The following is a 15,582-nucleotide window of genomic DNA, read 5'->3' as shown; positions in this document are numbered from 1 at the left end:
CCTGAAACTCACTTTGTAGACCAGGCTGGCCTCGAACTCAGAAATCCGCCTGCCTCTGCCTCCCGAGTGCTGGGATTAAAGGCATGCGCCACCATCACCCGGTGCACACCCTTTCCTTCTGGCTTTTCTGCTGTTAGTGCTGGTGTCTGTGAGTCCCTCCAGCCACCAGGAGCTAAGGCAACTTTGCTTCCCCTGCTCTCTCTCTCTCTTTCTCCCTCCCTCCCTCCTTCATGTTTTCTCTCTCTTTAGAAAAGATCCTTAAGTATGCTGTGCCTGTGTGCCTGTGTGTAGGTATGTGGGAGGCTAGAAGAGGCCAGATACCCTGGGGCTGGAGTTGATGAAGGTGCTGGGAACTGAATTAGTGTTTTGTGCAAGAGCAGTCAGTATGTGATCCTAACCATTAAACCAACTTTTCCCTTTCTCTGGGACAGAGTTTCCTGTAGCCCAGGCTAGCCATGAAACCAACTTTTCCCTTTCTCTGGGACAGAGTTTCCTGTAGCCCAGGCTAGTCTCCAGCTCACCATGTAGTAAGGCATGATCCTGACCTTTCAATGCCCCTGCCTCCAACTCCAGACATGTAACACGACACTTGGTTCACACCGTGCTGCTGATCCAACCCAGAACTGTGTGCATGAGAGGCAAATTCTCTAGTGACTGAGTCCTCCCAATCCTTTTTTTTGTTTTGTATGTCTTGGTGCCTGGAACTGAATCCATGTGTATCAGTGTCTTGTCTTGTTGCTGTGACAAAATACTGACAGATTCAAGTTAAGGAGGGAGGAGGGTCTTTGGATTTCAGTCTTGAGGGCATGGTTCATCATGGCGGGGGTGCGGGGGGAGCAGCATCAAGCTGCTAGGCTCTGTTAAGAGAGAAAGGAAAGAAATGCTGTGTCCTCTGTTCACCGGCTTTGCAGCCAGCCATCCAACTGACAGAGTCGGGCCCTGTCCCAGGTGCTGAAGTTGCAGGGTGGTGGGGAGGGGGGGTGGGGAGCGCAAAATTACACTGTTTGAGCCCTGTGGAACGAGCAGTCTGATGGGATGAAAGGCACTAATGAGCAGCCATGGAAATGTGAAATTGCAGCTAGGCGGTGGCTGCCAGATTTCACAAATAGAAACATGAAAAGTCCAGTTAAATTTGAATTTCAGATAAAACCCTCAATGTTTGGATGCATAGCCCAAATATTCCATGGGGCATACTTGTCTGAAAATTTCAATATAACCAGTGTGATGGTTAATATAGACAAGTTGACAAGCTTTGGAATAGCCCAGAGATGAGTCTCTGGGTGTGTCTTTGGAGGATTATCTAGTTAAATAGCTAGCTAAATTATCTAGCTAAATCTTTCTTCCCGCCTTGAGACAGGGTTGCTCTGTGTAGCTCTGGCTGTCCTGTAGACCAGGCTGGCCTCAAACTCAGAGATCTGCCTACCTCTGCCTCCCAAGTGCTGGGATTGAAGGTGTGTGCCACCACTGCCTGGTTTATCTAGTTAAACTTTAACTGTGTGTATGGGGGTATCAGTGTGTGTTTGTGTGTGGGGGTCTTGGGCTGGATAAAAAGGAGAAAACCAAGTTCCACCATTTGACGCTCTCTGCTTGACCAGCTCCGTAGGCTCCTGCCAACATGGCCCTCCCTCCATGATGAACCCATGCCCTCCCTCCATGATGAACCATGTCCTGAAAACTGGAGCCAAATAACCCCCACCTCCCTCCTCAGTTGCTTCTGTCAGGGATTTTAATCACAGCAAGAAGACAAGTTAAGTGGTGCAGTAGATTTGCTGTAGAGTGCTTTTTAGCTTTTCCCAGAGGCAGGGGCCAGACTCACAGCCTCACACATGCCACAGACACTCTGCTTCTAAGCTGCACCCTCAGCCTGGGAGTTCTTCATTTGGATTAATCCTTAGTATGACTTAGACTGGGCGTAGTGGTGTCATACATGTCATACACATGTGATCCCAGCACTTGGTCATGTTTGTGCATGTAAGGTGGAGGCAGGAGGTCAGAAATTCAAGGTCGTTTCCAGCTACACATTGAATTCCAGGCCTGCCTAAGGTATGAGACCCTGCCTCAACAAAGTTTCAAAACAAAACAAAACAAAAACCCAACCAAATATCTAAACAATCCCTTCCTCTACTCATGAATGCAAAGGAAATGAGAGAAGATGGTAGAAGGAGAGGAAGAGGCAGGAGAAGCAATCCCAGAGACAATGAGAAAGGAGGCAAGTGAGTTGGGGAGCTGTGGGGGTGGGGGTAGTACCTTGAGGGTGTGGCAAGCTTTGATGGTGGCTGCCAGAGAGTAGCAGTCTCGGTAGGTGAAGAGAAAGAGGTTCCACTCAAAATTCATGCCACAGTCTTTGACGCCGTACACCAGGTCCAGCTCTTCCAGGTGTTTGAGGCCACCCACCAGCGTCTGCAGCTGGTAGTGGTCCTTCTCAGGCTCGTTCCCCTCGCCCTCACTGCCAGAGTCCGACTGTTCCTCTCCTTGGAGCGGGGTCGGCATCCGCACAGGTGGGAGGAACTGGTCCACGTGAATGCGGCGCACGTAGTTCCTGCAGAGGGGCAGCAGGTCCAGGATCACGTTGGGGTCCGTGGTCCCCGGGATGAATAGTTTCAGCAGGTTCTCCAGGTGTCTCTCGAAGAACATACGCTTCCAGCTGCCGCCGTGCCTGGACACGTGGCACACGGACCAGCGCTTGATGCAGCAGCGGTGCCAATAATTCTCATCGTCAATCAAGTTAGCGGTCACCGTCAAAGGCAGCTCGGGGGGCAGGTTGCTCAAGACCTTCTTTTGGTGCTCTAGCGGCAGCTGCTTCAGGATAGGGTTGTCTTTGAGAAGGGAGGAAGGAAAACAGGGTTCAGCCGCCATGCTGGGAACATTGCAACTCAGCATCCTGGACTGTCTTGGGAGACCCTTTGTGGCCTCGGGAACTTTATTTTGAGAGGACAAACAGTCTTCTAAAGAGACACTCTTTGGGGGTGCTCTTGCCTGCAACTAACTGGCAATTGCACTGGGCGGTATCTGGTGTCAAGCTGACCTACCTGGAGCAGGACAGAATCTCAGGGCCAGTTCTCTTTTATATATATATATATATATATATATATATATTGGTTTTCGAGACAGGGTTTCTCTGTNTAGCCNTGGCTGTCCTGGAACTCACTNTGTAGACCAGGCTGGCCTCAAACTCAGAAATCCGCCTGCCTCTGCCTCCCAAGTGCTAGGATTAAAGGCATGCGTCACCACGCCCGGCTTCAGGGCCAGTTCTCAATGTACAATCTAGTCTGACTTCTGATACTCCCAGTCAGACTTTACTCATTCATTTCAGAATAACTATATGTATTTTAACACCTGTGTGCAAGATCTTGCTGGGGGCAGGGGGGTGGAAGTGAAGAAAACATGGGGCCAGAAAGATGGATCAGGGTGTAAAAAAAAAAATGCCTACTGAGCAGAACTGGTGGCCTGAGGTGAGAGGAAGGAGAGCTGACGGCATGAGGTTGTCTTCTGATCTCTGTATGTGTACTGTGTTCTGTGGTGAGTGTTCCCCCCACCCTCAATACATTCTTAAAACGAAGAAATCAGACATGGCCCTGGCCTCCTCTAGTTCGGCTAAGCTTGCTGTGGCACACAGTCAGTAAGCGACAGAGGAATGTGATGTGTTAAATGACCCAGTTCTCGGGAAGCCCTTGTCCCATAGAGTAGGAGAGGACAGCTAGTTCTCTTTGGAAGGGGCTGGAGTACAGAAGAAACCAGGAAGCCATTTGCATCCCGGAGGACTCTGTCAGATGGGGGAAGCTCTGTCAGAGCTTCTGGGAGGAGGGAGAGAAGGATGTGGCTAAGGCTCAGCTTGATGGAGAGAGCAGACATGATCAGAGAAGGGCAAAATCATGGAGGGCACAATGTGTGTGTGTGTGTATGTGTGTGTGTTCATGCACGTTCGTGCATGCACATGTGTGTGTGCGTGCTCGAGTGTGTGTGTGTGTGTGAGAGAGAGTGTGCATGTGTGTGTGTATGTGCGGGTGAGTGCTTGAGTGTGTGTGTATTCATGCACGTGCATGCATGTACATATGTGTGTGTGTGTATGTGTGTGTGTGCGTGCGCACGTGTGTACGGCAGGAGACACCACTGATCCTGAGTGGGAGTAGATTAGAGAATGCTTCCAGGCCTGGGTGCGGTGGTCCCCACCTCCTCTGGCCCACATCACATGGACGACTTACTCTGGAAGTTCTTGACGATATGTTGAATGCAGAGCTCTGTAAGGAGAGGTACGATGGCCAGTGACCACTCTGCATCCTCGGAGATGATCCTGCGCATGCGACGGACATTTGGGACCTTGGTCTTCAGCTGGCCTGGGGTAGGGGTGCTGCCGGTCTTCAAGGACGTGGGTCCTGTGCTGGAGCTGCCCAAGGCAGAGACCTGGCGTTGGATGGTGAGAACCGACTGGCTGTGAGACGAAGAGTTGGACGGTGCTGATGGTGTTTCCTGCATGTTGCCGGCCAGCGGGGAGGCAGGGGTCGGAATCCTGGCAGCCTTGCAGTAGGAAGCTTCTTACAGCAGGCAGGATACAGGATGGGGGCGAGGTTGTAGCTTGAGCAAGAGGAAGGGGACAGCGTTACTGGGGGGGGGTTAGGTGGCACAGAGTGGTGCTGAAGGATCAGTCTCTGGGGGGAGAGTAGACCTAGATGACACTCTCAGAGACTGGCTGTGTGGCTTTGGGCAAGGCACATCTCTGCATCTCAGATGCTGCCTCTGAAGTGAGGGCAGTAGCTACCAACAGGATTATTAGAGGAGTTGATAAAACAACGTATCCAAAGGGACACAGGGTGTGTACAAGGAGAGCCCCAAAGTTTAGACATTAGCTGTTCAGTAATTATAATCATTGCTACATACCAGGTATTCATTTTGGATAGTAACTCATCTGTCATTAAGGGGGAAAAAGGCCTTTTGGAGACAAGAGCTCATTTTCATTTTTTTTTTGGAAAGGAAATGAAGTACAGAGGGGTTGCTGGCTTGCTCGGTGATGCACAGCTGACACTGAATGAGAGGGAACTTATATTTTAAAGATTGTGTGTTTGCATGCGTGCATGAGTGTGTGTGTGTGCACATGCACGTGCGCGAGTGTGCATGCGCACACACAGAGGCTAGAAGAGGGTAGTTGTGAGCAGCCTGATATGGGTGCTGGGAACTGAACTCAGTCCTTCAGCAAGAACAGAATATTAAGTGCTCAAAACCTCTGAGCCATCTCTCCAGCCGTCCATAACAGTGCATTTAAACTCAATTTCTCAAGTCAGATTCTGGACTGCCCACTCTAAGGGTGAGTGTGGGGGTATCAAATGCCAAGGGAGGGCGCTACCATGAACAACTATTCAACTCAGAAGCTCCCAGCTCCCAGGGCATCCTGACGGCACGACTGAGATCACTGGCTAACAGAGTGGGGTACAGGCTTACACACTATCTTAATTTCTGTCTCTATCAATTTTGAGACAAGTTCTCAGGTATCCCAGGCTGGCCTCCAAGTTGCTATGACCTTCAAGTGCTGAGTCTCTTGTTTGTATCTCCTGAGCACGGGAGTTACAATTTTGTTTCACCTCAGCCAGTGAATCTGGGGTTTCATGCTCCTGTCAGCTTTTCTGGCCTCCAAGTGTACTTCATGAGCACGGGGCATCGACAACAAGCAGGGCTACACAGAGAAACCCGACTTGTAAAACAAAACAAAAATGAGAGGACTGGAGAGAATGGCTCAGCAGTTAAGAGCGCTCACTGTTCTCCCAGAGGTCCTGAGTTCAAATCCCAGCAACCACCTGGTGGCTTACAACTATCTGTAACGGGATCTGATACCCTCTTCTCATGTGTCTGACAGCTGCAGTGTACTCATATAAATAAAATAAATAAATCTTAAAAAAACAAATAAGCAGGAGGTGGGGGGAAGTGGGGAATAAAATACTATTTTTACTGCCAAAAACAAAAACCAACTAACCAACCAAAGAAACAAAAACGGGGGAAAAATCATTTTATGTATAGCTCTGGCTATCTTGTCATTCACTCCATAGACCAGGCTGGCCTCGAACTCAGAGATCCTCCTGGCTCTGCTTCCTGAGCTCTGGGATCAAAGGTGTGCACCACTAGTGCCAGGCAAATAAATATAAATAAATAAATAAGGGGGGGAAGAGGCTTAAGTAGAGAGGAGTGTGGCTCATTGGCAGGGCTCTTTGCCTAGCTCAGTTAAAAACAAAACAAAAGGAAATCTCAAACAAACAAAAAAACCCTACAGGAAAACCAAAATGAACAGAACAACAAAATCCTGAAACAGGTTCGAGGCCAGCCTGGTCTACAGAGTGAGTTCCAGGGTGGCCAGGACTACACAGAGAAACCCCGGCTCAAAAAACAAAACAAAACAAAACAAAACAAAACAAAAAACCAAAACCCTAAAACAGATGAAACTAGTTGTATACTCAATCCAGTGTGCCCAAACATTATTGTTGAAATGTATAATCTGCATACAGATTAAAATTAAAACAGAAAACAATAAAAACCAAAAGAGTTGACACAATTAATGCACTGTACTCAGGATACTGTCGCTCAAATGTATGATCCGTATAGTTTATGTCTATATTTTGAGTTGTCATTTAAATATACATCTGTACATACTTACACCCTGCATACGAGGGTGTGAGCACCTGTGCAGGTCCTTGGAGCCAGAAGAGCCAGCCCCTGGAGTTGGGAGTGAAATGTGAGCCGACATGGGTCCTCTTCAAACCTCTGCGGAAAGGCTTTGAGTGGAAAGAATAGGTCCGTCCCTGTCAAACCTGCGCCTGTGGCCTCCATTCAGGGCATGCGCAGTTGGGAGGGACCAGACAGCCTCCTGACCAGAGTGCGAATGCCTCTCCTCCCTTCAGTTCCCACCTGGCTCCCACTTCGAAGTTTCCCATCATACCAGACGGTGGCGAGCAGGCGTGGGAGGTGAGAAGGCAGCTAAATATGGGGCTGAAGACAGAAGACTGAGGATGCTGTCTGGGTCTGGGGGAACCTCTTTGCCCTCCTGTTGCAGGCACCCTGCCAGTGACCTGAAGGCAGAACAGCAGTGCCTGGGCCCTCTGCCTGTGGCTGGGTAGCTTCCCTTTGTGCTATACTGTGGTGTGACCAGTGAGAAGGAGCGCCCGGCTCCAGCAACGACATCCTTGGCAGAGGGAGGAACCAGATGGTACTCTCTAGCCTGCCAGGCAGCTCAAGGAGGAAAAGTCTTGGGCGAGGGCTACTGTCGGCAAGATATTTATGTATTGTGTCACCACTGTATGCAAATCAAATGCAAATTCACAGACCCTGTCCATCTTTACATAATGCCTTTAATCCCGGCACTTGGAAGGCAGAGGCAGGTAGATCTCTGTGAGTTTGAGGCCAGTCTGGTCTATATGGTGAGTTCAGGAGGGTACCATTTAGATAGAGGCATCAGCTGGTTTTGTATTTCTGGCTAGCTGGTGATATTAGGCAAGTTGCATAACCTATCTGAACTTCAACTTCTTCCCTTCCCTTATCTGTAAAACGGGATAATAATGTCTTCCTATGTGGCATCTGTGGAGATTCCTGTCTAGAGAGCTGAGAGATGTCTTCAAGTGAATGCTAGGTTGGTTTCTAAGCCTTGTCCCTGTCTCTCCAGGAGAGGTAAAGGGCAAGGGGTCATTGGCAACTTGAAGATCTGTTGCACCGTGGTTAGAGGCTACCTGCCCCACTAGCCTGGGTGTGACTCTGCTCTCTCCTCCTAGGGGGCTTCAACCCAGCTGAGGCCAGTTGGGAACCCCTCTGTGCTGCTTACTGTCTTTCTTGGTACCAGGCAGTTCTTCCTAAGGTCTAGTTCTAGTTGTTTTTGCTGCTTCTTCATAGTATGCCTCTGGCAGAGATCATAGAGCCATCTATGGCCCTAACAAACCTCATAAGGGGAACCCCAGTCCCCATGGGTGCCACAGTACAGTTGACATAACAAGAGCCCAGTGCCAGCCTTCCATGACAGAAACACCCATCCCCTTGGTCTGATGTTTCTTGGCTTTAGTTTTTGTCTTTTGTTTTGAGACAGGGTCTTACTTTGTAGCTCTGGCTGCCTTGGAACTCACTATGTGAAACCAGGCTAGCCTTGAACTCACACAGCTCTGCCTGCCTTTGCCTCCTTGGGTGCTGGGATTAAAGGCATCCACCATGCCCATCCTGATGTCAATTTTAAGGCTAATATTGAAATCAATTACATCATAAGGTCAGAGTTGACTATTTTAATATACTGTATATATGAAATATACATTTCATGTATATGTATATAATATATTTTTTGTGGTATTGAGATTAAGTCCAGGATCTTGCAGATGACAGCCAAACATTCTACCCCTGAGCCACACCCTATCCCACCTATTTTTTATTTGTTTTTTTAAAAAAGATTTATTTATTTTATGTATATGAGTGCTCTATCTGCATGTACACCTGTGTGCCAGAAGAGGGCATCAGATCCCATTACAGGTGGTTTTGAGTCACCATGTGGTTGCTGGGACTTGAACTCAGGATCTTTGGAAGAGCGGTGCTCTTAATCGCTGAGGCATCTCTCCAACCCCTTGTTTTTCATTCTTGAGCTCACTCTGTAGCTGAGGCAGACTGTGACCTTCCTATCTCCCTGGAGCAGCCTTCCTAGCAGTTGGAATTACAAGCCTGCAGGACCAGGCTTGGCTCTAAAGATATTTTTGACAGGAAGAATATTTATTACCAGGCACAGCTGGGCCTGGTGACACAGACCTGCCTGTAACCCTGGCTACAAGGAGTTTGAGGTACAAAGACTGAAAGTTTAAGGTCTGCCTGGGCAACTTAGTAGGACTTCGTCTTTTTCTTTTTCTTTCCTATTTCTTTTTTTTTTTTTTTTAGTTTCTTCTCCTCTTCCTCTTTTTCTTCCTCCTCTTCCTCTTTGTTTTTCTTCAAGACAGTGTTTCTCTGGGTAGCCCTGGCTATCTGGGAACTCACTCTGTAGACCAGGCTGGCTTTAGAATCAGAAGTCTGCCTGTGTCTGTCTCCAGCGTGCTGGGATTTAAGGTGTGCATTACCACTGCCTGGCTAAGACTCTGCCTTATTTCTCAAAATAAAAACTAGCAAGAGAACTGGGCATATATACAGTTTTTAGTGCTAGAACACTTGCCTAACATGCATGCAGCCATAGGGTCAAACCTTAGTACTGCCAAAAGTAAAATAACAACTAGAGGCTATCTCTAGAGATTCCAGTTCCATGTGATTTTTAAACACATATTTTGATGAGGGGTGGTGTGCAGCTGAGAGTACCTGCCTGGCATTTTGGAAGTCTTGGGTTTGCTCCTGCATAAGCTGGCTTCCTGGTACACATCTGTAATCCCAGCACTTGGGAGGTAGAGGCAGGAGGATCCAAATTCAAAGCCATCCTTGGCTACATAATGAGTATGAGGCAGCAGGGGCTACATCTCAAACAAACCACCGACAAGAAAATGTGTTTTGAGGAACTGATGTATGAGGGATGGAGAGACGCCTCAGCTGTTGAGAGTGTCTGCTGCTCTTGAAGAGGACTTGCATTCAGGTCCTGGGACCCACATCAGACAGCTTGCCACCAACTCCAGCTCCTGGAGGATCCAACACATTTAGCTTTGGAGGGTACATGCCCTCAAGTGCACATACCCACAGAAAGATGCTCAATTGAAAAAAAAAAACAAAGTGTAAAGGAAAAGAAAAAAATCTACCGATAGTATATCAGTAGACTTAATAGGAAGTGAGTTACGCAAGTCCCTTGGGTCTGTTACTTCTGGCTCTTCTCCTGCCTCTCTTGCCACTTCTGGTTTTGTTTTTATATATATATATATATATATATATATATATATATATATATATATATATATATATATATATGAGTGTTTGCCTGAATGTATGTGTGGGCGCCACATACATGCCTGGTGCCTGAGAAGGCCGGAAGAAGACATTGGGTCCTCTGCAACTGGCGTTATAGGCAGTTGTGTCCTGGGAACCAAACCCAGGTCCTCTAGAAGAGCAGCCAGTGCTCTTAACGTCTGAGTCGTCTCTCCAGCCTCCCTGGCTGTTGAGTTTACAGGATGTTGGCATGGCAGACTTTGGGCACTCTGTCCAGCCCCACCCCCCATCCCCACCCCCGCCCCATCTCCCAGGTTCTGTCTACCTTGCTCCTGTCATGGGACCCAGCTCTCCACACTCTTGAGTTTTACACTCAGGTCCTGAGGTTTCTGTCCAAGTCCCTCAGATTCAATCTACACAGAAAGCTGAAAGCAGGGACTCAGCTCCTTTGGCAGGTCACACAGAAGCTAACCTGTCCCTTCCTTGCGGCTCAGCGTAGGGCTTCTGGGTCTGTCACACACAGCTCCACTTGGCCCCTGGTCTCTTGTCTGGTCCTCTCCAGCCAGCCCTGCACAGCCAATGAGGCAGGTCTCTACATAAACCCTTAAGCGGCTCAGCACTGCCTGAGGGCAAAAGTCAGCTCCCTCAGCACCTCAGAGGACAAGGGCCTTCTATCGCGACTAGTGGCTCTCCGAAATAAAGTCTGCTTTCATCCAGGTCATTGCAGACTACTCCGGGCCTTTACTGAGCCACTTCTTAAACTTGGGATGCTTTTCTTACCATCTCCTCCTGGGAAAGAGACAAGCATCCATCCACTGACTAGTTCAATCACACCCTCCCCGCTATCCCCCCAAAACACCTTTGCCGGAGCCCTAGTTCTCCAGGACTCGTGCCACCTCCCCCCTGTGCCAAAATCCACAGCAGAGGGAGCTCACTGGATGTGCATGCCCAAACCCAGTGCCAGGTCTGCCTTAGGCAGGTAGCTAGTTTGGGTCTGTCCTATTTGCTGCTAATAATAGATTCTAGAGAGTATCCCTATTGGCTACTGGGACTAATGGGCGTGGCTTTATAATGTCAGCCAATCAGAGACTTTTTTAGGGTTGGTCCAAGTAGAGGCTGATGGAAGGAAGGACAGCTGTGTGTCCTTGAAGGAGCAGGAGCCCCACTGCTGAGAGTCACTTTCCCGGACTTAGAGCCTATCTGCAGCAGCAGAGGACAGAACCTAGTTGGGGGGGGGGGGAGGGGAAGAGAACAGCAACCAGGAAAGTCAGGGTGACAAAGCCCCTGATCTGCCCGTCTTGCAGGTCCTGTCCTCCTCCTTTGTGACCACAGGGTGTTGAACATTGCGAGGCTCGCTGGGGAGTGAAATGGAGAATTCCTAAATCAAGGAAGTTTGAAGTTAACCTGACCTTATATGAAACCCTGTCGAAAGAAAAAAAGAGAAAGGAAGGAAGGAAGAAGGGAAGAGAGGAGGGAGGGAGGGAGGGAGGAAGAAAGGAAGGAAGGAAGGAAGGAAGGAAGGAAGGAAGGAAGGAAGGAAGAAGGGAAGGGGGAAGGGAGGAAGGGAGGGAGGAAGGAAAGGAGGCTACCCCAGTTTGATTGAGGAGAAAGATGGGAGGAACCAGGGGAAAGAGAGAGACAGGCATAGCTGCTTACAGCATCTGCTGGTAGGCCTGAGCCTGGCTGGCTAACTCCAGGCTGCCCTGAGGATTCTGCAGGGATGGACAGAAACCTAGATGACCAGATACTCCAAAAGACCCACTGAAGGAAGATAGCTCCAGAAGGGACAGGGCCCAGTGCGGGCTGGGGCAGTGGTTGTCAACCTATGGGTCTTGACCCCCAGAGGGTCCCATAGCAGATATCCTCATGTCCTGTATTTACAATCCATAACAGCAGCAAAGTTACAGTTATGAAGTGGCAACGGGATAATCTTATGCTTTGGGGTTTTTACCACAACAAGAGAAAATGTTCTAAAGGGTCAGCAGCATTAGGAAGGTCGAGACCCACAGATCTACAGACTCATCTTCCTTGAGAGCCTGCAGGGTGGGGAGAGAAATGGAGTTTAGTACTCCAAGGTCCCACTCCTTTCTTCATCGGGGATTCTCTTTGGCATGTCAGACAAGCTGGGGCCACCAGAAATGCATGTGTCTTGGGATGCTGTGTGATATCCCCACTCAGGGCAGTCTCTGCCCTCAGAGCGTGGAAGTGGGAGGTGCGTCGTGACTTTAATCTTGGGGTCCGTCTCAAGGACCTGTAGGCTTTACATAGCTGCGTCTCTAGCATCAAGTGCAGCCAACCAGGACCACTACTGGCAGGGAAAGGCCATTCTTTCTCTACGTGTCCCTGTCCTCGGGACCAGGACAGGGGTATAAAAACACAGGACACAATGAGTCACAGCATGAAGGGTTGGGAATGTCTGGGCCTTGGTACAAGTAATAAAATGGTGTCCCACTTTGGCCGGGGCTGTCCTCATTTTGTACGGCTTTGTATATGGTGGACAGGTGGTCTAGGATCATCACCTTGGCTCTGTGTAGCTGTGATTTATTGCATTCTAGACGTGCAATGGCAGATGCCCACAGGGGGCCGGCCCTACAGCTGCTGGCTGAGCGTTCGGGCCTTGGACTGTCTCCAGACACCCCCCACCCCTTGCCTCTCACACCTCAACAGATTTCAGGGGCATCGCCTGTCAAATGGGGACAGTCATTAATATTACCTTCATCACCTATCATCCACTGTAGGTGATTTAGGAGCTAAACTGTGTGACATTTCACACAGGCTTGGCCTGGAGCTGGCACTCGTTAGCAGCCTCCCCTATACGAAGCTCACTAAGCCCTCATGTCCATTATTGACATTTGTCACCATGACACCATTGCCCGCACCTTACAAAAGAGGAAACTGAGGCTTAGAAAACTGAAGAGACTCGCTGTCACCAAGCCAGCAAGCCAGACGGACTGCTTATCTGCCCCATGGGCCCTCTTGCTTCTCTAAGGCGCCCCTTTCTCACCTCATCTCAGTTCCAGAAAGGTTTCTGGAACTCCCTCCCACCCGTGGGTTCTCTGATCACCACTGTGGAGCCCCAGCCTTCACCTACTTTGCTGCCGAGACACTTCCCTAAGGCTGGATTGTGGCTGACTTTGGCTTGAGGTCTCCACAAGGGCCCAAGAGAATGTTGCAGGTTTGCTCTTCTGCCCTGCTCACGCTGGGAGCGCATGTTGCTCACAGAGTGGGTCAAGCTTGGATCTCTCCCTCATATTCCTTCCCTTTTCATCCTTCTTCAAGCCCCAGTAAAATCTGGCCACGTCAGGGAGGTTCCTGCCACTACTCAAATGTGAAAGCTACTCAAATGGGCCTGTCACGCCCCATGTTTCTCTGCAAGTGTAGCTGTGGTGGTCTGCTGCAGGGGCAGGTTGGGGTCTCCATCCACCTCTCTGCCAGCTTCCCACCCACGCGTACCCCATGTTCCCCACAAAGAGAGCCCTCCTTGGGCCTCAGGTTCCTGTATTCAGAGCCCTGGGCTTTTGTTTACATCTTCCCTGCCCTCTATTGCCCAAAGTCCTGTTGTGAAGTCCCAGTTTATGGGCTGAAGGAAGAAAGAATTTAAAACAAACAAGCAAACAAACAAGCAAACAAACAAACAAACAAACAAACCACTGTTTTTCTGAGAGCCCGGGTTTGGTCTCTGGCTCAGGGAGATAGCTTGTTCATAGCTTGTGGGCCCTCCCCATCCCAGCTCAGGCATCTGTAGTCAGCTCTATGGAAAGGGACACTTGTGGTAGCTCTACCCAGGACTCCAGCTGCCTCTTCTCAGACACCCCAGGGGGGAAGCTCAGCTTCAAAGATTAGCATGGTCCTCCTCCTCCTCCTCCCCTTGGTAACCCAGAGAGACCAGGTCCATGGGGGAGGTGCAGAACCTACAGGGCCTGTAGCATTGTCCTCAGCTGAGGATTGGGGACTCTCCTCTTCTCAGGTCTCCCCATTTCTTTACTTGAATTCTAGACCTCTAGACCAGCTTACAGATAGTCACTGTGTGGCATGCAGAGCCTGGATCCCACCTTTAGAAGACAGGCATGATGAGTTGGGGGTTTCATGTAACTGCAGAATGGGTTCTCCCATTACTGGACATAAGAAGCTAAGATGACGGCTGCGGGGCCACAGACCTGCGTGGGTTGCAGGAGCTGGCAGGGCTTTGAGCTTAAGCAGCATGGTCTGATTGGGGAGATCAGAGTTGGACGTCCCTTTCCCGGAGGTCACCTCACCTGCTCTGGGGACCCAGGAGACTGCTCTCTCAGGCGGTTGGCTTGGCGGAAGTTGGTTGTTAGGGACGCCTGAGTCGCCAGGGGGCGGACCCTGAGCCCTCCGTCCTGGGCGTTGGCGCCCTCCTCCTCGGTTGCCCCTAGTGCGCGTGCTCAGAGAACGACCCTATGCTCTCGGCCTCCGCTCGCGCTTTCTGGCTGCATGTTTCGGGGTGCATTAAGGTTTTCGCGTGGCTCTAGAGGATGTACTTCTGATAAGGAGTGGGGGGCGGGAGGAGAAGAAGGCCCAAGAACAACAAAGGAGACAGGGGGAAGCGAGGGACTTTCTACAGTTACTTAAGCCTCTGGAATTCCCCTGTGGTCGAGCTGTGGACCCCAACTCTGCTGGGGAGCCCCTTCGGTTCTCTCTAATGTGAACCAAGTATCAGAGGCAGGAAGGGCCTGGGCCCCCAGAGCGCTCCTTCGCTCAGCCTGGCGGAAGCTCTCAGCACTGGCTTGACAGGTTAGGGTTACTGTCCTTATGTCTTTCTTGGTAGGCAGGAGAGACGACTCCGGGGATCAGGCTATATGGAATAGAAGAACTCATTCTCCAAAGCAGAGGGACAGCAGACTGTGAGTGTGTGTGTGTGTCCGTCTCTGTCCGTCCTAGGAAAGCAAAGTTTAGCTTTAAGCTAGCTTCTCTGGTTAGATTGCCTCTGTTGAAGCCTCAGCTTGGTGGCCTCGGAAGAGCTGGGCCCGCGGTAAAACCTAGTAGACCAACCTACTGCCAAGGTCCAGCGGTCAAGCCATGCAGTGAGGAGCCATGCTTCTGTCCCCATGTCCCTTCACACTCTCACAAGAGGCTTGCAAACCATCGCGTGTATAGTCGGTGGATGATCTTGACTCTGCTGCGCATGCCTTGCTTCTCCAGAGCTGGGATTACAGGGAGTGAAATCGGGTTTCTGCAGTGCTGGGGAATTGAACCCAGGGCTCAGTCCATGCTTGGTACTGGGCCACCCGGAGCTACATCCTCACTCCAAATGCTTACATGTTAGTCAGTGTGCACTCTGGCACCGTGTAGCCCCACGCTTCGTCGGTAATACTGTGTCAGGGAATCCTTGCTATGAAAATGTGCACTCCCACTGCTGTACCCACCCCTCACTCCTGTGTCTAGGTAGAGCTCTGCCTGGCAGCTTTGTTCTGATAGAGGAGGGTCTTCCCTACATTCCTTGGCTCCACTGTGCTTCAAATGCTGGGCTTCGGTCTCAGCTGCTCTATTTGCGCATGCGTCTGTGTGCATAGATAGGTGCACAGGTATGTACATGCATGTGGCGGGTAGGCGGCTGACCTCAGGTGCTGTCCTCCTTGAGAAAAGGTCTTTTGCTGCCCTGGAGCTCAAAGAATAGGCTAAGCTAGATGGCTTGTGGAATTGGGGGAATCCCCCTGTCTCTGTGCACTCTTACCTGACTGCACAGCTGGGATTATGAAGGTGTGCCACCAAGGCTGGCTT

The 15,582-nt window shown here is 50.1% G+C and overlaps 1 protein-coding gene across 1 annotated transcript in view; it reads right to left on the bottom strand.

Annotated features, from left to right (window-relative positions):
• The window catches only part of Tcte1 (t-complex-associated-testis-expressed 1), a 19,315-nt gene extending 5,095 nt beyond the window's left edge, over nt 1-14,220 (bottom strand). Inside the window, exons 1-3 of the mRNA XM_021149151.2 lie at nt 14,097-14,220; nt 4,203-4,572; nt 2,248-2,816 (exon numbers count right to left, since the gene is read on the bottom strand). Coding sequence (XP_021004810.1) covers nt 2,248-2,816; nt 4,203-4,473 — 840 coding nt within the window. The 5' untranslated portion in view covers nt 4,474-4,572; nt 14,097-14,220. The remainder of the gene's footprint in view (nt 1-2,247; nt 2,817-4,202; nt 4,573-14,096) is intronic.
• Nucleotides 14,221-15,582: the final 1,362 nt, after the last annotated feature.

The sequence above is a fragment of the Mus caroli genome, chromosome 17, assembly GCF_900094665.2.
Source record: "Mus caroli chromosome 17, CAROLI_EIJ_v1.1, whole genome shotgun sequence".
Taxonomy (NCBI): domain Eukaryota; kingdom Metazoa; phylum Chordata; class Mammalia; order Rodentia; family Muridae; genus Mus; species Mus caroli.
The sequence above is the reverse complement of the archived record's forward strand: the minus strand, read 5'-3'. Positions and strand labels throughout refer to the sequence as shown.